This window comes from Ptychodera flava, chromosome 5, assembly GCF_041260155.1.
Source record: "Ptychodera flava strain L36383 chromosome 5, AS_Pfla_20210202, whole genome shotgun sequence".
In the NCBI taxonomy this organism is placed as follows: Eukaryota; Metazoa; Hemichordata; class Enteropneusta; family Ptychoderidae; genus Ptychodera; species Ptychodera flava.
In genome coordinates, this window is record NC_091932.1 from 43,192,175 (window position 1) to 43,220,118 (window position 27,944).

The 27,944-nt window shown below is 39.3% G+C and overlaps 1 protein-coding gene across 2 annotated transcripts; it reads left to right on the forward strand.

Annotated features, from left to right (window-relative positions):
• LOC139134027 (R-spondin-2-like) lies at nucleotides 1-27,490 on the forward strand. 2 transcript variants are annotated; one of them, XM_070700867.1, is made up of 6 exons: nucleotides 1-1,111; nucleotides 15,981-16,022; nucleotides 16,469-16,639; nucleotides 17,199-17,348; nucleotides 23,635-23,820; nucleotides 25,427-27,490. In XM_070700867.1, exons 1-6 carry the CDS (start codon nucleotides 1,015-1,017, stop codon nucleotides 25,633-25,635), a joined length of 855 nt encoding a protein of 284 aa, XP_070556968.1. In that variant the 5' UTR covers nucleotides 1-1,014; the 3' UTR covers nucleotides 25,636-27,490. The 2 variants fall into 2 exon arrangements, with proteins under 2 accessions (XP_070556968.1, XP_070556969.1); XM_070700868.1 differs by lacking the exon at nucleotides 15,981-16,022 and having other exon boundaries at nucleotides 282-1,111.
• The last annotated feature ends 454 nt before the right edge of the window (nucleotides 27,491-27,944 follow it).

The window sequence follows — 27,944 nt, forward strand, 5'->3', positions numbered from 1 at the left end:
AAAAGTATTGGTCAAATATTTCGGCGTGCGGCCGGAGTCGATTGTCTACATGGGCCGAAACTTACGGATGTGACGTCACATCGGTCAACATGCGAGTTCAGCTCTCTGGATTCTGGAGAACTCGGAAAATCCGCAGCGGTTGTCAGATGATGTCTCAAAATATATGAAAGTGTATCTGCAGGCAGTGCACAACGACGCTCTGAGTCGTCCATCTCTTGAAAAGTCCGAAGTTGGTCGAAGTTTTATTGGGTATGGTCACGTGCCTTGAGGTGTGAAATATTACAAAGGTGAAGGTAGATTGGAGCATAAGTAATGAACCTGTTGAACTAGATTTTCTGTTAATCGACGACAGCTATTTTACACCTGGTTTGCAGTTATGTGTGTGTTGACAACATCGGTTTGACGAATCTAATGGATGTGTATGCAGAGATGAACTGACGCTGTAATTCTGGCGTATCGTGGCGGGAATATTATTGCTGTCCCTTTATGTCGTTGCCCCGACTCAAGCCTGCATGCTTTATATATGTATGGTACACCTGTATGCCAAACAATCACAGCCGTGACAATGAACCAGAACGTTGGCCTTGTCAAAACATCGCGGGTCTCAGGGAATTTATTATCACCATGACAACGGCAAATTGCTTGCTGGCGTTGCACATGTCGTGGTGTCGTAGTGACCAGATTAAGAGTGGTTGTTCCCCCCTGTCATGCACATCACCTGTCTCGTAGGGAGGTGACGCGGTTCACAGCACAGCCAGTTGGTATTGTTCAAGGCATGTGAAAGAGTGTAATTGTTAGCTTGGGAACTTCTGACAGCGGCTTTCATAGTGTATTATTGTGGCGGAGCAAAGACTTGGGCCAGTCGGTCATGTTCCAAAAAATTTGATATTTTTTGATTTCATGTGTCGTGACAGCTGGGAAGATTTCTAAGGTCGTTGACTTGATTGAAGGTTATCAAATCGGACTCTAAATGCTGACAACTGATTTCTCGGTCGCCGGGCTACATAATTGAAGATGGAGACCTTCAGGACCGTACTGATTTTACTCGTCATCTGGTTTTGTGAAATCACTCCATCAGGCTGTAGATATCGAAGCACTGGCACTTCTAGAGGTAAGCTTTGATACTGCTCTACTTAAGTTAAGCCACATAGGCCGTCAGTACGCCCTGATGGATGCATTTTGCAATGATAGGAAAATCCACTCAGAGCTATTTCTGTCACTGGACCGGTGCGAAATCTTATTTTGATGCGGTAGACCCGCGCGCTTTAGGATTTCACCAATTTTGTGAGTAGATTACTTCTGATCGCCAGTACACGTATTTTAGTCACGCACAGCGATCTGCAAACCCACTCTATTTATTTATATTTATTTATTTTCCTCACGAAGTGGCCGGTCTTTGAGCCCTTCTCCCATTGTGAATAATTAAATTACACTACAGTTCGTGTATAGATGTCGATCTTTATCTGGAGTTTTACAGACGGATGAACGCTCTCGCCATGATAAGCGTTTCGCCAGCAGTACCTGCGGATTGTCTGTCTTTGACCAGTGGCTTTTAACTGACCGGGGTATCATATGCACTGTGCTGTGAGCGTGTTTCAACGGACCGATAAGACACAACTCCAGCGACAAGATAAACGCTATCCTCTTTTGTATTGAAAGTTATGCGAATTGCAGACCCTTCGCCCGGCTGAATTTTTCGCCATTTTTCTATTAAACTCCTTTATGCTGTCTGAAGTATCTAGGACGGAGCGTGGTTCCACTCCGACTATTTTGAATAAGTTTTCCGATTTCAACTGATGTATCTTAAAGTGTGGAGATAAAGCTTCGCGTGATTTAACGTGTTGCTATTCTCAAAGCATGCCGGGCGAGTTTTCCCTTGGACCCGCCGTCGTCCCGTGCGACTGCATCCTCTTGACACTCCGAGCTGAACATTTCATCCCGTGACACGCAGCAAGCACGTCTCTCAGTTCAGCTGACCCTTACTAAAACGGGGTATCAATTCTCTCATGTCCTTGATAACAGTAAACGGTACGCAGTCCAACAGATAGACCAAACCTGCACGTTCTGACAAACCAGGGCGGCATCTGCCAAAATGTTATGCGAGCTAAATAACCCGTCCGGCAAGACAGTACATTCCCGGCGCATTGTGCTTCGCCCAGAAAGAAAGATGTTTGTAGGGTTCCTAAAAGATGTTTTGTTTTATTTTGTTAGTGCTCACTCAGTCACTTTCTCTTTGGATAATTAGTTTTTCTTTCGTCTTAATTGAAACTACCATTTGAATAGAACTCATTCATTCCTGATCATCCCCATACAAAACTTGTTTAGATTCTGACGATTACGTTGTGTCTTTTGCTCTCGCGATTATTTACTGAAAATTACGGATTGCCCGCGTTCATTCTGCCGCCGCTCTGCACAAACTTTAAGCCCCACTCTGTTGCTCGGTAAACTGACAATAGCCGCCTAAATACAGACAAAAACAGACCCAAGGAACTTTTAAAAGACCGGCCACCGTGACTGAAAAGCGACCACGATGTTTTGGGAAGTAATTGCTTAGTAAACATTTTAAAACCTTGGGATTTGCTTCAAAAATGTCGGAAATGTAACAAAATTGCCCGGTAAATATTTACCCCGAAGTGTCAGAAATTCCAGCAAACAAAAAAATGTGATAGAAGATGACAGATACTTGAAACGATGATTGCTCTAATACAACCAAGGAGTTAATTATATAGGTACTTCAGAGTCCATTGGAGATGAGCTGTACTTCTTTAGATTGTTTGTTACAAGCGGTCACCCGGACAAAGCGAGAGTAATCAATTTCCAGTGATTCATTGCGCGATCTAACGGACAAATTACTTTTTGGATGATTTACGCACTATAGGGTTCACCTCTGTCCAAGCTAGAAGACACAAACCGAACTTTGAGAGGTTTTTTTGAACACTTCGCGAATACTTTATTGGAATGACTATGAAGTTTATAAATAACTTGATAGAGCCGGTCGAGCCGATTTCGCTATGATTAACCGTTTGTTTCTTTTCGATGACACGTTCTGTGACTTATTGCGTGTTGTGTCAACGTTGGCCAACATGGCCGATAATACGTAATAATGTTGCTTTTTTCTCGAAATCAAGACTGTTCACCATTGTCTAAAAAGACCAGACAGTGGCGAGCATATCTGTGCCGTTAAAAGGGCGTGCAGACAATAGAATCCAATAGCAGCGATGAGTTCGCACGGGTGTGTGGAAAAAGTCAACAAAACCCCCACCGCTCCAAAGTACCTTTACAACACAAATATAACGTACTTTTGTGGAGTTTATGGCTCTCTATTTGACAATTACAAGTTTTATGTTTGGGCAAACTTTCTGTCCCACACATGCAAAGACTATGCGGTACAGAGATGGCATGCACGGGATTAAATTATATTGACAGCGAGACTTCACCGGTAAACCGGCGCTATAGACTTCCCCATACCACTCCATAACACCATTTATTATCCCCTTGAGGAGCAATCGCGGCGTTTTTGGAACAGGACCTGGCACCAGGAAGTGTCCCGATTTAAACAGATCATCGGTAGATTTCGGGGCGTTCAAATCTCACCAGGTTTCCATGATCCACAGAAACGCCATTTTTCTCGTTTAATCGTTAATAATTTAGTTTCTATATGCTCCACATGTGGATATTTGTCCTTGTAGCTGTGTTCCCTTGACAACTTTAGCACGGTAATCCTGCATCGCCAGAAATCGCTTTGTCTTTACAGTTCTTTGTTCAAACAGAACAATGGAATTAATTTGGTTTGGATCAAGTTATACCCGTTTTTCTGACACGCACTGTCCTCCTAGTCCATGTTCACAAGCCCCCATCACCGAAGTTCCTAGGCTGTTTGGTGCGGTATTTTTTGTTGAACCTTGTGTAGAATAAGTAAAGATACTTTTATCCGGGTTTGTTAACAGGTTAATCGATTTCTTTTGTTGGGTTAGATACATAAGGACAAACTCGCCAGAACCAATCAGTTTGCGGACAACGTTCGAGAAAATTAAACAGTTGTACCTGAATGATTTATTTGACATTTGATTACACCATGCTTGTTTTAACAATTTCCGTTGACATCTGTCGGCACACAGAATCTTCCCCTGTTCAATAAGAAAACCATCATGCCGTGGGCTACACTCAGGGACTAGCAAAATAACCGAAGTACACAGCACTGAAACATGTAATTTACGCCGATCTCTTACGTAAATTTTGCAAACATTGCAACTACAAAGCAGCCAGAAAGTATCACTGGCTCAGCTGGTGCCATGGCAACTTATTAAGATGTTTTATTACCCCATTGTTGTCATGGTTACACTAAACTCTCCTTTGGCTATCCCTGTTCGAAATGCCCCTTGGTTTTTTACTCACGGGCGATTTGATTTTTTTTCTGTTTTCGTTTGAGTTCAATCACAGCTGTTCATTTGGTAAACGCTGACAAATCTCGTTGTACCGAATAGGCCCCATAGTCTTACATAACGCATGATACGAATCAAAGCACAACAAAAAGATAAAACTTCTGCTGCGCTCCATGTACTTGAAGAACGTAGACCGTCCCTGTTTACCGTTGAATGAAAACAAGATCGCATTTCAGGTCGTTCAAGTACCATTGTGCGTCAGTTTTGTTTGTTTTTTCCTCTTTTTTCTCTCTATGACGGCGAAGCAATAATACTCGAAAACTAAAAAAAATGTCTGCCGTGATTCGCAGCATTAATTTACATTTGAGAATGTGAATGGCGAGTCCTGACGAGGGCACAAAGTATGGTCAGTTCAGATTTCGAGTCAAATCTAGGTTTCAAAACACCATAGAAAAGTCTTCGTTTGCAACAATCGACATATATGACATGCTGATCCGTCTGCTGTTGTGAGATGGTTTTAGATAAAATATTTCTACCAAATCGAAGGACATACACTAGTGACTCGTCAATCAGTGATGTCTTGTCAGAAATTCTCGATTTTTTAATACCTTCAGATTCTCCAATTGTCTTATACCGAAGACAAACTTGCCAACATCATCTTTCAACTCGTAATGAGGATTCTGAGTGACTTTTCTTTCAAACGTGTAAATTTCGAAATGTGGACGTTCGTAACACTAACACTAACACTAACGCAACTATCTTAGCCCTGGATTATTGAATGAGGTATTTTTTTCATACTGTTTAAGAAATACGCATTGCTGAAAAAATTACAGTGAGGCGTCTGTCATTTTTATTCAAACATAGAAGATTTTTGTACAAACAAGAAAAAGGTAAACGTGTTAATATTTTTCACATTTTATCTCAAAATGGTACCGTCAGTGTTTCGTGTGTAAATGCGACGTTAGCCGAAGTTAAATGTTTGACATTGTGTTATTTTAAACTTTTACTAAATAACGTATCGATATCATTTTTAATAAAATTTTCTCCATTTTAATACATAAATGTCGACTGTTTAGAATTAAACATTCGGGCCATCGGGCGGCTTCTATGTTTTTCAATTATTCCAGATTTCAAAATGACTGAAGGGGGTGGGTTGTCAGACAGAGCTTGTGCGGTAACGATGCATGGAGACACGACTGACACAAAGGTATTTACAGGACAAGGAATCAATAGAGACACATATCACACAAATTTACAATCGCTGTAAGCTAGGGACAAGAGCCAGTGTACATATCGTTGCTTTATCGAAGTGACCTGGTACGGGCCCAAACATTTATTTCTATCTGGTATCAAGGACGGAATGCATTGAAAACGAACTCTATCGCCACATCGAATGCAAACATTTTACATGAAATGTTAAAAACAAGAAGATATGATTTCACCATCTGTTTCTCAGTTTTATCTCAAGAACATCATAAATAAGGAACTAATAATAGATCGGCTTCATGTCACATTTCTTTTCCATTTCTACAAAAGTTAAGATTGGAATTGAACGGCTGTGCTAAAAAATCGTTGTATTTTCTATTCAAGAATGGCATTTTCGAGTCCATTAGCTGTAGTTGTTTCACGATTTTGCTCAATCGCTTCGTCTATTAAAATAGAGCAATATTATCTCCAACTATTTTTATATGGCTATATACCGATGAAGATGACATTACTATGTCAACAAATCTTAGCGGTCGTTTGATTGATAGGGCTACTCTCGCAAACTTTTTCATAATCATAAGTGTGAAACTCAAGTGTTTTGCGGTTACATTTTTCCCGCTATTTCCCGCTTTAATCCAAACACAAGTTACGATCAATCTCTTTTCAAAATCATTCAGTCAGCTGAATCGAGATTCAGACCGAATCAATTTGCTTGCCACTCGTCGTCGCTGACATTTTGATTTATCTCATACAGACTTTGAGTACTAAACAAACAATGTTTGGACTCGAACCAAATCTCTGCCCCGCTAATTATTATCACAAGATCGATTAATGCTCTCATTTAAGTCTAAGTGGCTAGATTTGCATCGGTTTGGGGCCGGCGCGATGCGTCATGAGGTAATGTAAGATATAGAGCCGATTTGTAAATGATGAAACTTTTTGTCTACCATCTGGATATGAACGCTACCAACGTCGCGCTTTGAAAGTTGAGAGCAAAAAGCATGAACGCGAGCCTTTGCTTATCACATGCCCTTCTTTGAATGTTAAGTGAGCGAGACATGTCTTGCTAAAAATAGACACCGACTTAGTAATAGCTCAGGTGATACGGTAACATTCGTGTGACATTCTTAAAAGGCTGATAGCGGCGACACGATACACAGTTTTATTGTCAACATCTTGGACACTATGCAATGAAAGGCGCGTGAATGAAACGAAAACATTACTATTATCATCGTAGAATTAAATTTCGCAAGTGACTCAACAGATTGAACCTCGCTGTTTTCTCAATTAGGATGGAGTACGATATACAGATACGTAGGCAGGCTATTTTGTTGAAATTGAAGTGATTAAACCTTTTTTGAAGCGGCTAATTTAGCCTACTTCATGTTAATTTGTACCTGTCCCTGGATGATAAGTTTTCTATAGAAACCGACGTGTGCGCTGTGACCATGCAGACGAGTTGCCCATCCGTCAGAAAATCAGATCGACAGACCAATACATGAATCGATTAAAAGTCTGGTTGAGTGTGCGAATATATATTAATAAAGACTTAGTCATAGAAAAACCTCTTTTGGCAGACAGATGGATAACACTCTAAACGGTCACAGCGTCAGACAGACAGACAGATAAGATGAGAGACAGACAGAGAGATTACCCCGTGAACTCTGGCCAATTTTTCGTAGTGCCCGTCTAGGGTCATCCTTTTGGTGGCATGTTTTGTTCTCAGCGATGTTTGGTTCTGGTCTGACAGTATCGCAGATGTGACGTACTTCCGTAGTTTATGCGTTTATTAACACGAGTACTCGTAGAATAATGCAATATTTGAATTTCTAAATCCCTTGTAAGATCTGTAGTGGTATAACACTTTGGGAATTAAGGTATTTGAGGCTTGGTAATAAATTAAAACCTGTGGAACACCTGTTAACAGAAACACGCTGGCTGGGGGTGAGGCCTGACGAACAAGCGCGTTTATGAGACAATTGTCTTTGAACGTGCCTCTTTGCATGTTCGTGACTTGTTGCACGGAACAGTTGAAGTCCATTTCTCCGATGAGATTTGTGCACATCTAAAGATTAGTCCAGCCTCAAAAATCTCTCTCATAGCCTGAGAAGTTTGCCAGGTGCACAATCTTAGTAAAATGTATTACTATTGTACAAAGCTTTGCTTTTTTGTCATTTTAAGATGTTTTACGTTATGCAAAGAGTGACTTACGTTATAACTATAGATTCTCTTTCGTAACCTTTGCTTCTTTTTACCCCACAGTCAAAGGCGGCAAACATACAAATTAAACTGAACAAGGATTTTTGCATTTATTGGCTCAAACTTTGCGGCGTAATCCGTCCAGTTGTTTATTCACAGTTTGTAGTTATGTAATAATCATGTTGTGATGACTTGATGTGAGAAAAGCATACCATTTTCAATTCCCAGATACTGTACCAAACTTTATTTTGCCAGACGTCAAATATTTAAGGCGTGAACAGACACGCAGGGCGTGTATGTTAGCTTAGCAGTATTAAATTCGTACGCTGACAGGAAGATTTTATTCCCTGATGTAATAATACGAAATAGAAGCCTTTGAAATTGGCAGATTAGCACAACTATTGAACTATATTATTGGTTAAGATCAATGAATAATACGCTTCATATCACGGTGCTTATCCGTTTTCATTCTGTAATAACACAGGTGCAGATTGCATGATTACAAATTTGTCGGCTAGGAATCATAGATTGATAAACCACGGTCCCTCCACAAAATGACTTTGAATTTCAAATTCTGTGGAGGGTTGTCACATTCCTTGTGACGCGGTAACCCCCACAAGCCTTATCAATGATGTGACATAGATGTTTTTATACTTCATATCGTGTCATCGAGCCATCAATGTACTCAGTCCGCGTGCTACTTTCGACCTTATACAGACGGGAATCCAGGCCAAAGTGTTCTAGCGGAAGATCCGTGTGTTAATAACAACTTATATCTTCAAGTACAATTGTGTTACTTTCGTGCTGCTTTTTTCTCTTTTCAACGTTCCCATTTTGTGTATTAGCAACGTTTTTTGTTTCACTCCAAAGAAAGCCTTACGAACCCGAGTTCTGCCCGTCAACACGGATTTCTTATAGACAGTGTGCATTGTTATTGCCAACAAGAAAATTTTGCAGTACAGAAATTAGTTTCATGATATGAAAGCAATTGACACAAGTTGTTACCCTGGAAACCTGCTTAACTTTTAAAAGCTGTAAATAGTTTTTCATACCTTGACAGGTATAGAACTACAATGTTAGGTTTGCGTGTAACGAAATTACGATATTTTTTCTGTTTTCCCATTAAACTTAGAAGCCTGGTGAACATATTATAAGACCTGTTTTAAGTCAGCATATATCAAAGTCTCTACAATTTTGACTCATAGGATCACATGATCTCACTGTATCCAAGTAAATCCTTCTATCTATGCATCCCCGATATTTGAGCAGTAACTCACAATGATTTTTTTGGTCAGTATTTGAAATTTGTCTAGAGCATGTACCAGAAATAAGGGTTAGTAATTTTCAAAAGCTACCTATCCTTTCAGAAATTTGCCTGCTCTTCAAAATTCATCTTCAGCAACTTTCATCAAAGCCAATAGTGTGAGTTCGATTCTGAGTTAAGTATAACTGTTTGTGAATGAAATTGAGCAACTGCACAGTGTTGTACCTCAACATAAACAGGGGAGAGACTATATGGTATTACATTAATTTGATATTTATGTTCTCGATTGTTTTTCTGTCAATTAATAATGTCGGACACCCATGAACACCAATACTTGGACCGTATCATGTTACTTCAGTCGTTTTCGAGTATGCAAGTTTCCTGAAAATCGACATGACAAGACTGAATTTCTTCCAACCGGATGAGGACGACGTCAAACTCGTCCTGCCGGGCATGCGGGCGGACAGTAATTTCAAACATGGTCGAATAGGTTTTATTTTTCCTGTTTTTTCAGTCATTTGGTATCATCGATACTTGGGCGCTCTTTGCCTTATCTTGAGTATATTTGTTGCAGCGTTCTGAAGTGGAGCCTTCAGGACATAAAACTTGATTGTAAGATCTAATGACATCATCACTGTACAACGTAAACAAGCCATAAAAATATGTGTCGTTATCGATAAAATGGCGGCGTTCCTGGTATCTCCGCGCGCGTGATATTTAAGAGGATAAAATATTCGCGGTAAAAACATAGTCTTTACAGAATGGAAATTATTTTATTGACTGTCGTAAAAATGCCATGATTTAAACAGCGTACTGACAGTGTCTGACTCGTAAATATGTACAAATGTAAAGAATGTTTAACGTCGTCGTCGCTGAAATGGTTTGTTTGCCAGCAGGACGATTCAGTGCTTGCAAAATTTGAGTGTTGTGATTACACCCACTTGTCATATATTTACGACTGTGTTGCATACAATACGTAACTTTGCCTCCTTTCTTTCCTTTCACGTGGGAAGGGTGGGAAGAATTTGTACTCACTACAAGGCGAATGTTCGCTGAACTTTCAAAGATTCGCCGTAAAGAGTTATTCAAAGAATTAACAAGTAATAAATATTTTACAGTTGGAAGTCAATCAGGTAAGTTTTTGTGGTCGCAAAGTGATGTTGCTCTTACGAAAGCCCTTACAAACGGCAGTGAGTAAGTCCTGATCAGGTGGCTTAATGTATGGGTAGTTCATCTTTTAAAAATCAGTTTTGCCAGCCGTGCAATAAAAATCCACAAGGTGGTTTACGGACCAAGGCTTGAGCCGTACAACTCCATTATGCGTTCTTGGTCTATCGTTCTCGGTGACGTGGCTGCTGACATGTCATCTTTCGAAGAGCCACAGTCCACAGTGCGAGGTTGTTTGTGGTTGGTTGATGGTCTTGATGGTAGATTTTAGTGCAATGTCAGAGAAGTCAGGGCAGTGGGTATAAATTGCGGTCAGTTTGCCAACGTTGAGTCGAAACACGGCGACAACGTTCCACTGTCGCATAGGCAGAGAATTAGTTTATACTCCATTTTATTGTCTGTTACTTGTACTTAGTGCAGGTCGATGTTTTGATAGTAATTTGTTTACTGACTCATCTCTTGTAACCTGTTATCAACACCAATGCCACGTAGCAATAGGACTGACATGGCATATATTGTAATCCCAGGGAAGAATATAACAATATTGTTGTATATTTTACGTCGGCTAGCCATCGTTTATGAATCGACCGACACAAAACATAGAAGAGTTGGTGAATAAGAGTCCACGATCGTCCACTGTGATTGTAACTTTTGATGAAAGTCATAGCAATATGAAAGCACGGCATAAGTTGTAGGTTGAGTGGCTTAAAAAAGTGCCAGATTTAGAAGTGATCACGGGCTGTATATAAATGGTTGCACGAAGATCAGTCTGTGATTTGATTGATGGAGTGATCGGTCAATATTATTATATGCAGCCATACAGACCAAACAAAGCATACAGATCATCCCAAACAGACAGAGCGACCCACATTTTTATGTGACAGACAGATAGACAGATAGATATACATACATACATATATGCATACATGCATACATACATACATACATACATACATACATACATACATACATACATACATACATACATACATACATACATACATACATACATGCATGCATGCGTGCATGCATACATGCATACATGCATGCATACATACATACATACATACATACATACATACATACATACATACATACATACATACATACATACATACATACATACATACATACATACATACATACATACAGGGGCACAGGCGAACAATACCCTAAGAGAGAGCTACAAATGTTAAATTGAAATTTGTAGATAGATTCCCAATTTACACAAGTCATGGACATAATAATTATTAAATCCATAAAATTACTTCAGACACTTTCGAGAGGCAGACTGAATCAAACTAACAACGTTTTCGTGAACTGTACCCTACCTACATTATTACCCTGTTAAGAAACCGGGAGAATTATTAGTTAAACGCTATTGATAGACACAAGGTCCCTCCGAAGGCCATATTACGACAATAGTGATAAAAACGTGCGAATTCTGGGATTACCCGTCCTTGACAGTTTGTCACTTGTTTACCGACTCGCATAGAGTTAATTTGCTGCAATAAATCTGACGATGATAGATTGTATTGTGGATTTGTGTGTCAACAAGCCGCACGAGAAAAAAGTTGGCCTGAGACTTGGATTCACTGTAGTCGAGTATCCTTTCGTAACTTTTCAGGGACTCTTGCCCCTCTCTTTCTCAATCGGATTCACCCTCAGATTCGACTCTTTCTCACCATTCTCTGTGTTCGGGCGACTTCCAACCAAGTTATCCCATAAACGCAGCCGGGAAATATGAACACTGTATGTAGCTCTATTGATTTATGTGGACATGTTTTTAGTTTTGATAATATCGTCGCACAAATCTCTTTTCAATTTGTCAAAAAGACTATATATTGTGTGTCACATCCGGGACGTTCTGGAAGTGAATTTTCGATCTCATTTGTCGTTTTCATACTACCATAACTATCATCAGAACTGAATCCTTTGGATTATTACCTTCGGGGAAAGCGTTATTTTACGGTCATGTTGAGTGTTGAAAACTGCAATTCACACTGTTTTGAACAAGGACTGCTTAGTCCGCACGCATTTTCGCAAACACTGGAAGAATCGAGTCGAAAACCGTTTTATGTTGCGATCCAGCGTAATGTGAAGTTATGATTTCCGTGTACATTCTGCCGATATTTCAAGTTGACATCGGAGAGGTCAATAAAGGGCAGTATAATCACACCACAACGATGCAGTGAACTCAGTCTCACGAATTCTTCTGCCATCAAAGCCACGCCGCTATGGGGACTCACTGTTGTGGTTATAGAAAGATCATAGAAGACAATAATGAGATTTACGATTATTACTTAGTCCTACCTGGCCCGCAAAGTTCACACGATCTCTGAGTCTCCTGTGCCCTGAGATATAGCATGTTTGGCGACCAACGAGGCTAAATGAGAGTAACTTCAAAATAATGCAACATTTCGTCGGACATACATGAGTTTGTGGACGTGTATTTGGTGAATCGAATGCTTAAAATTAGCAGCGTCTTTCATTACCACAAATTACGGAATCAAAGCTTTGCATGGCCGTACTGCGACAAAACTTGTGTTTTAGTCACTTGTAAGAAACATTAAATGTGTAAATTTGTTGACAACGTCAAAGACACAGTCTCTGCGTGTACTGGTTCGGCGTTCTTACGTTGCGCGGTACCAAGGTACGGTCGCCGCAATGTCGCACAGTTTGCCGGGAGCCGTAGTGTGTACAATTCACATTTATTGAAATGAAATACCTGTGTGTAGATTACCGAGCAACACTACCAAACATGTGGCCTCTACTTCAAAATGATAAAAAAACTAACACTGCCGCATAAATACTCATCATTTAACCAAACATGTGTCCTGTATTATAAATGCCAATCAACGCCATCGTTTGTCCCGTGAAGCTGCAGCATTTGAATACTAGCGTGGGAATTTAACTGTCAACCAAAACTTAGCAACCATGATATTTCAAAGTGTTCGACGTTCAACTTGATTCTGAAAATATTTGAAATTTGCCGAAATGCAAAACTTGTTTGCCCTACTTCCTCGCAAAGTAGACAGGTTAAATTTGATAAAGATTTAAAGGGATTTAACTAAGATTTCTAAATGACTTAGAGTCCGAGTTCGTTAATTCTCTACTCAAGGGCAAAAGAGACGCTTTTTGTTGGTTTGTGTGGTGATTGTAATGTGATCCATACACACTGTTCATTATTTTGTTTGCTAAAAGCCAACATTTCAACTGCTGTGAACCGTAACAAAGTTGTTGTCGTCGTCTTTTTTATTCTGAAGATGATGGATAGACCAAAGTGTAGCTCCTCTAAACAGCTCCACTGTGTTATCATATACTTTTACAACAATGGCGTCTTTCAACACCAATTTCCGGCGACGCCGATGCTCGATTTCGGCGACAAATTCTCGTCCACAGAGTATTTATCACTGTCTCCCATAATTTGAAATAAGTGGAAACCATAAGACGCCTGACGCTATTCGTAAAGAAAACTCACCAATTCATTTTGTTCCTCGAGAAATCCAACTCAAGGAGTTTGCGAAACGTGACAAAAATTTGCATCATCAATTTCGGAAAGGCTCAAGTTGACAGCGAGTCTGACGACTACAAACTTCATTTATGCGCCGCGCCGAGTAACTACTTTAGTCGGGTGACGTCAATTCTCTGATAAGTGGAAATGTCCCTTCAATTGTAAGGCTAAATGATAATGAAGTTATGCTCGATTTATTCAAAGGAAATTTCTTTCTTATTGCCAGTCCATTTGGTCTCTCAAGCCAAACGCTTCCACGACCACTGTTGTACACAACTCTAGCCCTTCGCATATTTTGTAGTGCTTGTTTGAATTCTTACCATAGTCCGTGCAACAGGAGACCGCACTCCTTTCTCTGGGTCACATATCTTAACAATTTGGCTTTCGGTGAAGTTTTGATCACCAGTCTAAATTTTCCACCCATTGTCAAAGCGGAATTCACGGGGAAGTTACTAAAACCTGAATAGAAAGTGACAATTCCCGTCCGGTAAACAAAACCTGCCTTTGGGCTACAGGATCGGTTTACAATCGACCACCAAACACCCACCTTGCCCAAGAAAGGATTTTTCGGGATCACTGTCTTGGAACGACTGTCAAAGTCAGCAGTCGCTCGACAGACAGCTGTCAAACTCAGGCAGTGACTTATCTATGTGACAGTTGGACGTAAACTTACGCAAAGAAGATAACGCACCATTAGGTTTCACTCTCTCACTTAGTGCTAGGCAAACGGATCGCAGCAATCCGTTGGAAACAGTTATGCTATACCATGGAAGGACTATAGAAACAATAGTGTGGTTGCATTAGATACTCTTCCAAGACAAATCAACTATAGCACTCCTAAATTCAGGTTCGCTGAAATAAATTCATAATATCAAAAATTACAGCGAATAGTTCAATATGAAAAGAAAACATGACTTGACAAAACGCATCCGGAAGGTATGAATGAAGATAGACTTTTTTCGATGGAATCCGGATAAAAACGCTACCTTTATTATTGCTTTTACCAAAATTGCGAAACGGGTTGTCACGCTTATAGCATTCTCAGTTGAATGAAAGTAAGAAAGTATAACTTCGCATGTGAAGATAAGAAATCCGTATCGCATGGCAAACTTTGACAATCGATCGAATAATTTCGTGCAGGAATTATTAATTTGTGATATCCTTTTCCCTTGTGACGTCATCGCTAGATTCAGAACGGAAATCTCAGAAAAGCTGTGGTTTTATTCGCTTTTGTCATCTTAATCCAAGCGTACCTGACCTATAAGAATAAAAGAACACAATCTTTTGTGAAACACTTTATGTTCTTTCTTACTCGTTTCTGACTGTGACTAATAAATCACCATAATTCATTAAACTAATAATATTCTCGTAAATCTCTGTTTATGAACTCTCCATCTTGTAACAAGCAGTGCAGATTAACACATGACCGATTGCATGCGACGCGGCCAATAAAATACAACGGTTGAAATGAACTCAACGGTAGAGAAAATTCCCTGAGAAAGTTATCTGAAGCCAATCTGCACATACTTTTAAGGGAAAAGTAGAGACAAGTTGAAGAGACTAGAGGTCGCCGAGCTTTTTCAGTGGTATTGTCTGAATGTACGACATAACTAGTTAAACTTCTAATAGTAGCGTCTCCCTGTGTAATGCGTCGCGACAATACACGCATACGTTAATTCGCCTTTTCTTTTCTCCAATTTAAGAGCCCCATAAGTGATGTCAGGACCTCGGTTCGGAATAATGCCGATCGAAATAACAAGATCTTCAGAATAACAATGCCACTTCGAATACTGGGCATTCTTTGGATTTTCACACTCCGATTCGCTCATTCTGCCTTGCTATTCTTCGGTTGCCCCTCCGATGGGGCATGGAGTCACGTGACCCCCTCAAAACCCACCCACTTGTGAAATCACATTGAATGGAAACAGTAGTTTATTTTCTTATTCGGACCTTTGGTCTGAGTTTTGCTGGTCAGTTGTTGTACCGCCACTTCGAAGCTTCGGGCAATTCTTTAAGTTCCCTGGAGATGCTTATACTCAGAACATTTAATCGCAAGAGGGCGTCCAAAAACTATCGAGAACAAATAATAACGGCAATTAATATAAAATGTCAATTATACATCAATATAATAACACAGAGCATACACCAAAAATGAAAGTTACGGTAAAGATTTCGTCTTTATAAAAAAACATTCAAAGAAAGTAAGAGACACAACTTGATTGGTTTTGTATTTGTTGTTATTTTATAGCTCAAGTCACGACCGGAGTTTCCCCACTGTTGTTTGACCAGGGTTAGTTTTCAAATTTTCTGTATGTTTGGTTTAATTCCAGTTATCACTCGGTGCTGACACATCTCTGTTTAAATGACGCTCGCCGCAAGCTTTTTGCAGTCGATCTTCGGAAAAAATAAACACTTTTAAACAAGCATTTCTGAACTATATATGCAAGCCAGTAAATGTAACATTCTGTCGCTGAACTTGTATAAAATAGTAATCCGGGACGCTTTACAAAATACTAGTACACATGCTAGCGCGCTTTAAATTAGCCACGTTGCTTATTAGGCTTTGAGCTTGTCTAGTTCGTCTATCTCGTTTTGGCAATAAAAATAAATATATTGTTGTGCTTAATTTCGGGCTCTTCTGTCGGGTGTGTGGAACCGTTCAGGGTAAATACTGTCATTTAAAGAGCGAATCAAATCTAAATCATTCTCCAACATTTTGCTTTACTTCTTTTGCAGAGTGTAGGCACGGATGTAAGACATGTTCCACCTACAATGGCTGCGTGACGTGTCGACCCAGACTCTTTCTACTTCTTCACAGAAGTGACATGAAACATATCGGCATTTGCACGCATGAGTGCCCCGTCGGTTACTATGGACACAGGGCACCGGAGATGAACATGTGTTACAGTAGGTAATTTCAAGTAGTATGTCAGAATGTAAGAGCAATGCGATGTTATAAAAGAACGATAATTAAAACGACAAAGTCGGCCATTTTTCATGAATTTTCTTTGAAAGATACTGAATAAATGGGTGACCATGCATATATTCGACAAATTAAATGAAAAACAACCGCAAAAATGAATTGACAGTCATGACCATTAATTCATTTTCGCGATGGTTTCGTTGATCGTGTCTTTAAACCGGGGTCGAATATATGCATGGTCACCCATTCATTCAGTATCTTTCAACATGTCAAACAATATTAGTAGTATCTCATATCAAACAAAATTCATGAAAAATGGCCGATGCTTGATTGCCTCAGACGTAAACATATTCACAAGTAAATCGATCGAAATTTTGACAAATATAAGATATAGGCCCTAACGATGCATGTACTTGTGTTTGTAACTTGTTTACGCTCGGTCTTACAGTCTATCTTTCACACGATTTATTATACAAGATCAAACCACAGACAAGCTTTCTCCTTGTCTGTGATCAAGCCTAATGCTTTCCTTTTCTTTCCCAGAATGTAAAGTCGACAACTGTGCAAAATGCTTTGGTCGGACTTTCTGCACTCGGTGTCAATCTCCATACTACCTCTCAGAAGGCGATTGTGTTGAAACCTGCCCGGATGATATGTACCCAGATGAAAAAACAAGCGAGTGCAAACGTACAGGTAACCCTTATGCCAGCATTGGCAATTTTAATGACTTGTTTGGTTTGATTCTGAATCTTTAATGCAGGACATCCATGCATTATGGTTTTCTCTGATACGCCCATCCTTCGCTTTCTTGTAATCTGCTTTACGCCATATGAAAGTTCATCTTTTAAATTTGAAATATAAGAACAAATTATATTTTTCTGCAAATCGGAACTTGCATACAAAAAAACTCAGGGATCTAAAATAATGACTTGATTTGTTAAGGTAGAATGCGCCTTGGAGACAGATATCGGGACTCTCTAACTTTTACAATTCTCTTCTGATCTACCACTTGTTGGGGTTCATTTTATAGCTCTTTGTGTAAGAAATATATTCAAACGTCTTAGTTTTCGAAAGTCGAAAATTTTTCTCCATAGAGTTAACATAGGGATGGCGTCAATTTTAAATTTCAAAAATATAGGTAAATCTTTGGTAATCTGTTTCCCAGTACCAAAATGTGCACGGTGACACCCGATTTTTATCCTTGATTTGGAAAGAGAATGGTTGAAGTATTCCTATAGGAAAGTTTGAGCAAAATTTTCAGTCTTGTTCGAGGTGCATACTACCTTAAGCTTTTATTGTAAATCTTTGTGTCGTCTGCAAAATTAAGCTTACAGTCTACATGCAATGAGTATCTTGACACGTTTGTACTGTGGACTATGATGTTTGATCTTGCCCCGACTTTTAAAATTCAAGGCAGAAATAAAGATCGATACTTTTTGAAAGTTATGGCTCGCTCGCATTCTTCTAAAGGCTCGCCACAAATTTTAGAGAAAGATAATATAATGTGTCAAATAACGAACCTGGAGCTACTATCACTATAGGGAAAAAGTGCGTGACTAGAGCGAGAAACTGACGCTTTCTCGCAATCGGTGAGAATCTGTTCTTATTCTCACCGCTGTCGGTGAGAAAATTTTAATCTCCACTGGAGATTGGTGAGAAATGCACTCCTTGGCGAGAATCAAGTGTTAGAACAAATTCTCACCGGTGAAATGGAAATTCTCACTAAGTACAGCGAGAATGGAAATTCACTGGCGAGAATCATCAAGACTCGCCGTTCATTGGCGAGAATCATAAAGACTCCGAACGGCGAGTCTTGATGATTCTCGCAGTGAATTTCCATTCTCGCTGTACTTAGTGAGAATTTCCATTCTCACCGGTGAGAGATTTGTTCTAACACTTGATTCTCTCCAAGGAGTGCATTTCTCACCAATCTCCAGTGGAGATTAAAATTTTCTCACCGACAGCGGTGAGAATAAGAACAGATTCTCACCGATTGCGAGAAAGCGTCAGTTTCTCGCTCTAGTCACGCACTTTTTCCCTATAGTGTATCTATTTGAACGTTCCCTAGATTATTGTGACATTCAAGCAGAAAGTTTCGGCCAGTATACCGCACTCCCAATCCACGGTGTCAACCACGTATTTCCCTCCAAAGCACGTTTAATCAATAGTGCCTGTCACTCAACTACGTAGATACTTTATTTTTATTTATTTATTTATTATTTATTTATTTATTTGTTTGTTTATCTATTTATTTATTATTCATTTATTTCGAGAGCAGCTTATCCACCAAAAATGTACAGAAAAAAGGGGGGACACAAACTATAAAAAAACTAATACAAATGGAAATGAAAATATCAGACAGAGAAAACTTAAAGATACCATGCGATTTGTGATGAATCCGTTCTGCTGTACTTACTCTGTACGGTAATACACTGAAACTTTTGCGCTTAGCTCTCAGAGTGAACCTGTGTGAAAGCATCAAATTCTGAGAACTCGATATCTTTCTCATTACCAATGCTTGGTTTGGATGTTCATCCTCCTACACTGAAATTTTTACCATACTTATACCAATAAGACATGTTGGAATGACGCTTCCACAGTACAGTAGAATGTCTTTATTTTTTAACGTTTTGAAATTTTACCGTCGTTTTCCGGTAACCTCAGACAACTACGTAGTTGTCTGAGAGGTAAGAAGATCACTAAAGTGGACAATAACTTTATTGTTTTACTTATAATATGTACAATTATGAAGAACCAGTTCGATTCCCAAATTCAAAGACTAGTAGTCCAGTAGCCAATCTCGCCATCCCTTAGTATTTCCCGTTACTCTCGATAATCCAGCGAGATTAGGAAACAAATCACGCGAGATTATATAATGACATCATTAAATCCAAACACGTTACCTCCACCAGACAAAAAATATAAATACTAGATTTATATTCTTGTGTCGAATCTAAATGCTGCCGATGGTCCCATAGTACCTCACGGTCGTAATTTGGAAAAATACATTCTTAACAGAGGTTTGACTACTCTCTTTCAAAATGAAATGAAATGGCATCTTGCGGCAAAATATTTCTACACTAGGTGTTCCCGAAATGGTCCACATTATATTGACCGATAGCTTGTTAAAAAGGTCCGAAACAATTAGTCCCAGAAAGATTAGAGGTTGATCGAGACACTGCGTTAGCAATCTATGATTCACTTATTTCTTATTTGAATTTCAGATTAACGTTTGAGATTTCAAAAAATGCAAAAAGTAACCCCGAATACTCCAAGTTACATTTGTGGTCCGGAGTTGAAATACGTTCATTCTTCACGTCAAGGAAACAAAAATTCTAAAACCATAGAATGTGTCCGTACACATGTATCTATTTTCAAAACAATTAGCTAATGATTTTCTAAAAAGTTTTTTTTAAGTTTCCATGGAAATCTTACTATGAAAATTTAAATTATCACAATTTAAGTCCTCTCCACTGAAATTGGTACTTGCGTGAATTGAAATCTCTGATTTTGTCAACAAAAATACTTTCAAATTGTCAAACATACCATGTGATACTACCTACCGACCAAATTGTCTTAATTTCACATATTTTATGGTTAAAATATGGGATTATCAGCCTATTGACGGAGTTATACAACTGTAATTAAATCTTTATCAATTTCTAACCAGAACAGTTTTACTGTGGAGAAATCATTCTTCATTGCGTAATTCTGTTGAATTAATTATGAACTATACAAATTTGAGGACGTCTTCTAATGAAATTCAGGATTTAGCTCTCACAGCCAGCGTAGCCAAGTTACAGTTGACGCACGGGTCGTAGAGTGCGTTCCGCTGTTGCCATGCTCCATGACGTAGTTAGTGACTCGATCACCCTTAACTGAGTGCTCTCTGATCTTTCAGCTCTCATCTTTGCAATTGATCATTTTCGAATGATTCACGATATCACAGGACTTTGGTATTAAGTCTATTGAGTGTTTTGCTCCTCTCCTAGTAGAACTTACACCATCGTCCAAATGTGCAATAATTGAGGTGATTTTCCACTTTTTCGTAAATTTATGACAAAATCACTGAGAAGATGCAATAAGTTAACGTATGTGATGACTGCTCGAGCATACGACATCTAAGAATATAATGCAAAGTAATATGCGCTTGCAAAATTTGTATCGTGCTTCGGCTAAAATTGTTAGACGTCAGATTTTTATTGCGGATAAATCTCAAATGTTAGGCCTCCTTGGTGACACGAGATGGATGTACCTAGGTTAATTAATCGTTTCTCACAAAATTCCTTTTTCTCGTCTCTTTCTTAAATCAGTAGCCGGGTTATGCGTGATTGGAGTAACAGACCGCTGAAAAAAAACCGACCGAAAGACAATAATTGAATTTTAAGCTGATCTGACCTGACCTGACCTCATAGTGCTGAGATATTATCGGCAGTAGTGTACATGTGTTTTATGTCATAGATTGCGGACATTGACCCTGAGGTCAGGGTCTATGGCAACGCAAAGTCACTTCTGATAGTCTTTAAGTTATAGAGTCAGGTGCAACAAACTTGTCAGCTTGGTCAATTTTACAAAATCATCCTAAAACATGTTTCTTTAGCTGATATAATCATTTCACATATTTTTAATCGTGACCTTATAATTTTGAGGGGAAAGTCAAAGTGTTCGTAACTTCCCTCCCAACAACACATGCGTAAAACATGCCCTCCCACTGAATAATAATGCCGCCCCCCCCCCAGTATCAATGGTCTGGCCGTCCCCATTCCCCATAAAAGTCACGGTTCAACATCCCCTCTGCATGCCCTCTCGCAAACAGTGACAGTTCCCCTCTACCCATTAGATGTACATACGTGTATCATTTAAACCTTGCAACATTGCTCCCCTCTTATGCACAATCCCTTCCTTGAAGTTCTATGAACCACAGCATTCCCCTCCCCCTCCCTATTTTCTGGTACCAACAACCAAGAACTTTCTCCCTCCCCACGGTTAAATTGACCTTGTCTTCCTACATACTGAAATTTGCCCCCACCCCCGCTGAAAAACTGGGCAAGAACATCTTTCAGCACGAACAACTTCGTTGGCGGCACCTGTAGAGTTGTCATCGCTTGGAGTGGGCATTTGCCCACCACGTATAACAAGTCAGATATGTCTACTACGTATGACAGGGCAGATGTCGCATCGTTTTCAGAATAGAGCTTAATACCCACAGCTTTATTTAATAAACGACGCGACATTTAGCCTCTGGCAGAAGTAAATGTCATGTTGACTGCGGCAACCAGTCAAGATCCCTCAAAGCCTCGAACCGCACGAAAATTGTCCACTGTTGCGGGATGTGGCATGTTTTCAGATACACGCAGTGATAGCGCCACACCATGCCCCATTTTGGAAGCACACATATCTAACGTAGCGCATAAAATCTTTGTCCATTCCTATAAAATCAAAGAATAATGCAAACGGATGTTTTAGCTTTGTTTATCATGACTTGGTAAAAAATTTGGACCTAATTTTCCTGCCATGAAAGTATCTCATTCTGGTAAGAATCGAAAATATTGTGTGCCTTTGAAATTAGTGAAACGTCATTATTTACGGCCTGGGGGAGGTCAGAGGAATTTCATCGGAAACTCCGAAATTTTGAGTAACCCCCATGCCAACCATGATGAATTTGAGTAACCCTCCTCTGTAACTGAGAAATTTTGACTGCCCCCTCAGAAAAGTGAAACACCAAGACATGTATTTGTAAAATTTACAAAAATACAGCCATAGTAAATACCTTTCAAATCCCTGCTAGATTATCATTGATTGCCTCATGATAGTTGAAAAAGGTGAAACTAACAGAATGAAATTCAAAGTCACAACAAAATGTAGTTATAAAGCTCACTACTATAACCTGTATCAAACTATAGAGTATTGTTTAATTTAGGATGGGTACCATGAAAGGGTTTTAAACGAGGATATTTGACAGGGCAGAATTTGAAAGTATGGGGGACACGCCAGATGCTGAGGGGAAAGCCTCAGAGGGGCTGTCCCCTTTTTCATGGAATCTTTGAAGAAATTGATAAGTGCAATGGTGCAGTCTGGTACAATCTTAGAGGTGTTTTAGTTTATTTTTACCTAGGAAAACCGTTAGAACACCTGAAGGGGGAGAGCACGAGAAGTGTCCCCCTTTCGCATCGAAAATTGTGAGAAATTGGTGTGTGAATGGTGTAATCTGCGAGGTGTTACAATTTATTTCGCACGAAAAAATTATAACCTCTTCTTCCTCTCCACATTTTGAGCATCCCCCTTGAAGTTTTCAGTATTTTGAGTGACCCCTCATATTCCTCTAGCCCCCACAGCGTAAATAATGACGGCTCCCTTATTTGTTGCAGCGGTGTTAATACTATATGGTTTGGTTAACTGCCCCATTTCTGCCGCTGGCTGCGCTGTACTCCAAGAAATGGGCCCAGTGTGCGACAGTCATTTTGGTCAATATTCTGGTTATTTGATGTGGCACACTGACTATTGAATCATTTAGCAATGTTGCACATGCGTTCCGAGGAAGCGAAAGCATGAGATCGAGAAAGCATGAGATCGTCATAGTACAAGGCTATTCTTTCCCCTGCCCTTAGTTCTGGACACAGTTTGCTCCTTCGAATACACACGAGAGCGTATTTTATACGTAGAGCAAGCTGACATCATTAATGAACCCTGGGCGAAAGAAACAACTCACCAACCAGATTGCTCGATAAAGCTGGTCAATGAAAATCATTGAAACAACAGCACACACCAGACCCCTTTCATGAGCACAACGCAGCAAACAACAGAAATGGGACACGGGAACTATGAGGGCCACGTCTGCTTTGAGTGTGATTCATGCATGGAGCCAAAATAATTTGTAGGCACCGGTGAGGGCCGTTGAAACTCCTGTATGAGAACAATTAGGAAACCCAAAACCTTTGCGAAGATAAGTTAATGTGAAACTTTCTGGTTTTATTTGCAGTCGACTGCGAGGTTTCCACGTGGAGCGCTTGGGGGATTTGTTTGAAAATGGATAAAGCATGTGGCTTTAAACGGGGACTAGAAACCCGCACAAGAGAAGTTATCGTAAAGCCCTCGTCACAGGGCAGATCTTGTCCGACGATAAGAGAGTCCAAGCCATGCAAGATGAAGCCCAGACACTGTCCAGGTGAGAATCACGCTCCAAGCAGAGGGGCCGGGCGCTGTATGGAATGCTTGCATCATTTCCAAAATTTGGTGGTGATTTGCCAGGTTTTTATATAAAAAAAGATTAACGGGGTACTATATCGTAGCGTACAAGATATCTGTGCTTGTATCCAATATCATGATTTTGCAAGGAAAACAATCGACCTAAGTTTCCCACATGACAGAGTGGAATAAAGTGGAAAGTATTCATACTCGTTTGTTATATCTTACTTCACCTGTGGCAGTATTTGTGATGTTAGATTTCATAAGATCCATACTCCCAACGATTGCGGCTATAAATTTGTTGATGTCCTTCACTAACATCATTTAGCGTGTGTGATTCATTGAAAAGCGCGCTCAGTTAGAGAGGCACCATTGCCAACACTTCGATTGAAGTCCTTATCAGACCGAGATCGTTGTAAGGGCCTGGTCAGATTTCATAGGAGGGGTGGCTGGTGCGATGGGAAGAGTTACCATTCATGCAGCACTTTGAGGCTGGCCATTTCATTTCGTGCACGAATAGGCAGCGGCTCTGCAATTTTAGTGCATGGACATAGGGAAAGATCAAGTGATACTTTTACAACACTGTGGAAAGCAAGGCCTAGGAATTTTCAGTATATGGGGAAATCATGAAATATGCTGAACTGAAGATTGTAAAGACAGATCACTCTAGTTTTGACTGTACTTGTACTGTCAAATACGTCCTCTCTATAGCTGATAAAACGCACATACGACATTGTCATTACTTTAACACTTTGTACAAAATCTATCTTCACACATAGAAACATCAAAATATGTAAAAGAAAATTACAAACTTTGTTTTATACCAATAAAAGAACTTTTCGTGAAGCTCATATTGCATCGAACACATCTTTTGTTAAAACATACCATATGGAAAACGTGAAGAGGACATATTTTCATATTTTAATAAACCAAAAAGCCAAGAAAGTATTAAATCAGTCTCTTTCACTACTGTGGTCCGTCATAAATTTTTTTCAATATTTCTGTCACAAATTTGCCACTTCTTTTTTTTTCTGAAATGTTGCGGTGTCTATTGGATTGTAAACCCATCATGAATAAAGTCAGAAATATTATTGCTGACACTCAAATTGCTTATGTAAATTACTTTGTCGACAATATGCTGACAGACTACCTTTATATTGGCATTTCTATCTGGAATGTGAAAAGACTACCAGGAAAAGGTCCTTGTTTTTGATCAAGAAGAATGGGAAAGGTCAGCATTTGTGTGCAAGCAATCAGAGGAGGGCCAGTTTTACTAAGTTTGAAAAGCACCAGCCCTTCCCATATTAATTTTGTCCTGGCCCTAACTTGTATAAATGTACTGTGGATAGTATCGAAAGTTACGACAAAGTATTCCTAGTTAGGCATTTTGACGTTTTGATAGTAAGGCTGTTTGATTTTCTTCAACCAAGTAAAGATATAATTCTTTTTAAACCAGCAGCAAGTCACGCATGCGCAGGGTGTAATTCACGTCGGCTCTGCTCGGCACCACCCGGAGGAAAAAAACGTCCCCATACATATTTACACCTTTTTCCCCTGTTAATTGTTATATCCCTTTACTCTCACAGACCATCTCAACAGTTCAGAACCGAAACCTGCTGAAGAAAGGGGTAAGAATAATAAGAAAAGAACACGGAAAGGGGCAATAGAGACAAAAGGAGACGGAAAAAGAACAAGTCCAGACGGAGAAAAAGGGTTCGGGAAGAGCGAAAACGGCGACGTAAAAATAACAGGCGGTCCCAGAAAAAGCGAGAAAAGATGCAAAAGCAGACACTGACAGCGTGATCTCATCAGAACAAAGGGTTTAAAACAGACACTGCCTGTTAGATGTAGCTGGCCAAACCAGAAGTCAATATTTCCCAAGATCACATGCTTGAGCCTGACACTTCATCGGTGTAACTGGATACTCCAACGTAAATTAATTACGGACCGGAACATCTTGTTTCATGTATATTGGAATATGACAACAAAACGGTGACCGAATTTCGACGGTGAAGACATGGTGGGCGAACATTTCTAGTTTGTTAAATGGACTAATAAGAACAATGCTTGCAACAGTCTTCGTGTTCGATACCACAGAAACAGTCTTTATGTTCGATACCATAGAGACAATCTGCGTGTTCTGTGCCATAGAAACAATCTCCATGGATTGTAACCGACTTAAAACTCGCTACATTATCCAGGAGTAAGTTTACTTTGATATTATCTAACGAACTGAAGGCGGTGCAAAATTGATTTGGGAAGGCTACCTCACGCGCCAACGACCAATAAATGGACGTTCACAAGGTTATTATTGTTACCATGTCAACAGCTAATGAGCTAATGGTTCATACTCCCAATGTAAATACATCTGCGTTTCCTTGGAGACTAACTCAAACTCGAACTCGACTGGTTTATTTTTCGTTGGTCTTTTTTTTAAGGAATGTCAGTAGTGTATGCAAAGATGCATATGGTGCTTTCTACAAGGGGCACTTCCAAGACTTCCTTAACTCTTGGTACAACTCCGGACAGGTTCAGCAAAAGCGGAACCAGTCATATTTCATCGTCTGTTGTTGTTCGTGTTCAGAAGATGTGTATTTTAGAAATCGTTTACTTCACTGTTACTGTATTGTATCAAAAGTTTGAAACTCACCAGAAAACAATGGTTTCCGCTTGATAATAATGGGGACATGAACAGCCAACTGCCTAACATATATACTTGCAATGATATATCATTAATATTTTCGGAAAAAAATCTTAATTTTAAGACAACTATTGTGCTGATTTTCGACTCAAAACTTTAAACGAGGCATTATTTGACTTTAAATGACTTCAAATCCATTCTGAATCATATTAAGACATCATACATATGCAGTGTTGAAAATTGTTTATGAGCAGTCACGTTTTTATACCTTAAAAGTGTTTGTAAATTTATTTTTTATTAAGAGCATTGCATGCTCGTTGTAAATTATTTTGGACGTGCGTCATCATGTCGTACAGCTGTCTTTATCAAAAGGCATTGTCACCGAAGCATTAAGTTTACTGTGCCATTAAGGTAGCTCGCACCACGAAAGTGAAAGTATTAAACTTCTGCGCAAGCTATCATCAATGAAAATATTCAACTATTCTCTTTCAAAATCAAAAATAAAAGTCAAGGGTCAACGTGCAAATTTGAGTAACAGAGAAACAAACTACCTTAAATTTACCGATATTTGATATTCAAAATGGAAAAATATTAAATTTTCTTATTTGACAAAAATAAGCCGGTGAACAGTTTACTTACTACAGGTTCTGTAAATGACACCACTCCAGTTGTAGACAAGAAAATGTTGAGAAAAATTTTGAGAGTACGAACTTGTCCCCGAGGCACATTCTACCGTATGGTCAGGCGTTACTCACTGAGGGCGCTATCTTTCCCAGGACCGACAAGGAGATACAATTTTTGTATTTACATAAGGATTTCTTTATAAAAGGTAGATGAGAATGTAAATAGTGATGTAGCAATCTTATTTAAAACTATAACGATATTATGTGATCGTACACGTAACTTGAATTTTGAATTCTGCTAGAAGACGTGTTTGTACAACTTTTATTCTGGCAGTTTGTAGATTTCAGCTAAAGTGAGAATAAATCACCATTTAAATAATGATCGACATTTGACTGTACGACTGCCTTTTAATGGTGTACGTTTTCATACTTGTATATGACTGTGTGTCTGTGTGTCTGTGTCTATGTATGTATGTATGTATGTATGTATGTATGTAGTATGTATGTATGTATGTATGTATGCATGCATGCATGCATGCATGCATGCATGCATGTATGTATGTATGTATGTATGTATGTATGTATGTATGTATGTATGTATGTATGCGGTGTGTCTGTGTGTGTGCATCTACTTACCATAAAATCTACATTTTTCACCTTAGTATTTAGTGTGATAATTGATTTGTCATAGGTTCAAGACTGGTCTTTGTTCAAGTGACATTATTCCTGAAATATACAAATCAGTTTTAAATGCTCAAATAGTCAAAAATCAAAACAAGGATGTACTTATCCAATTGCTTTAGCCTAATATTTATAAGATCTACTAAATTTGGAACAATA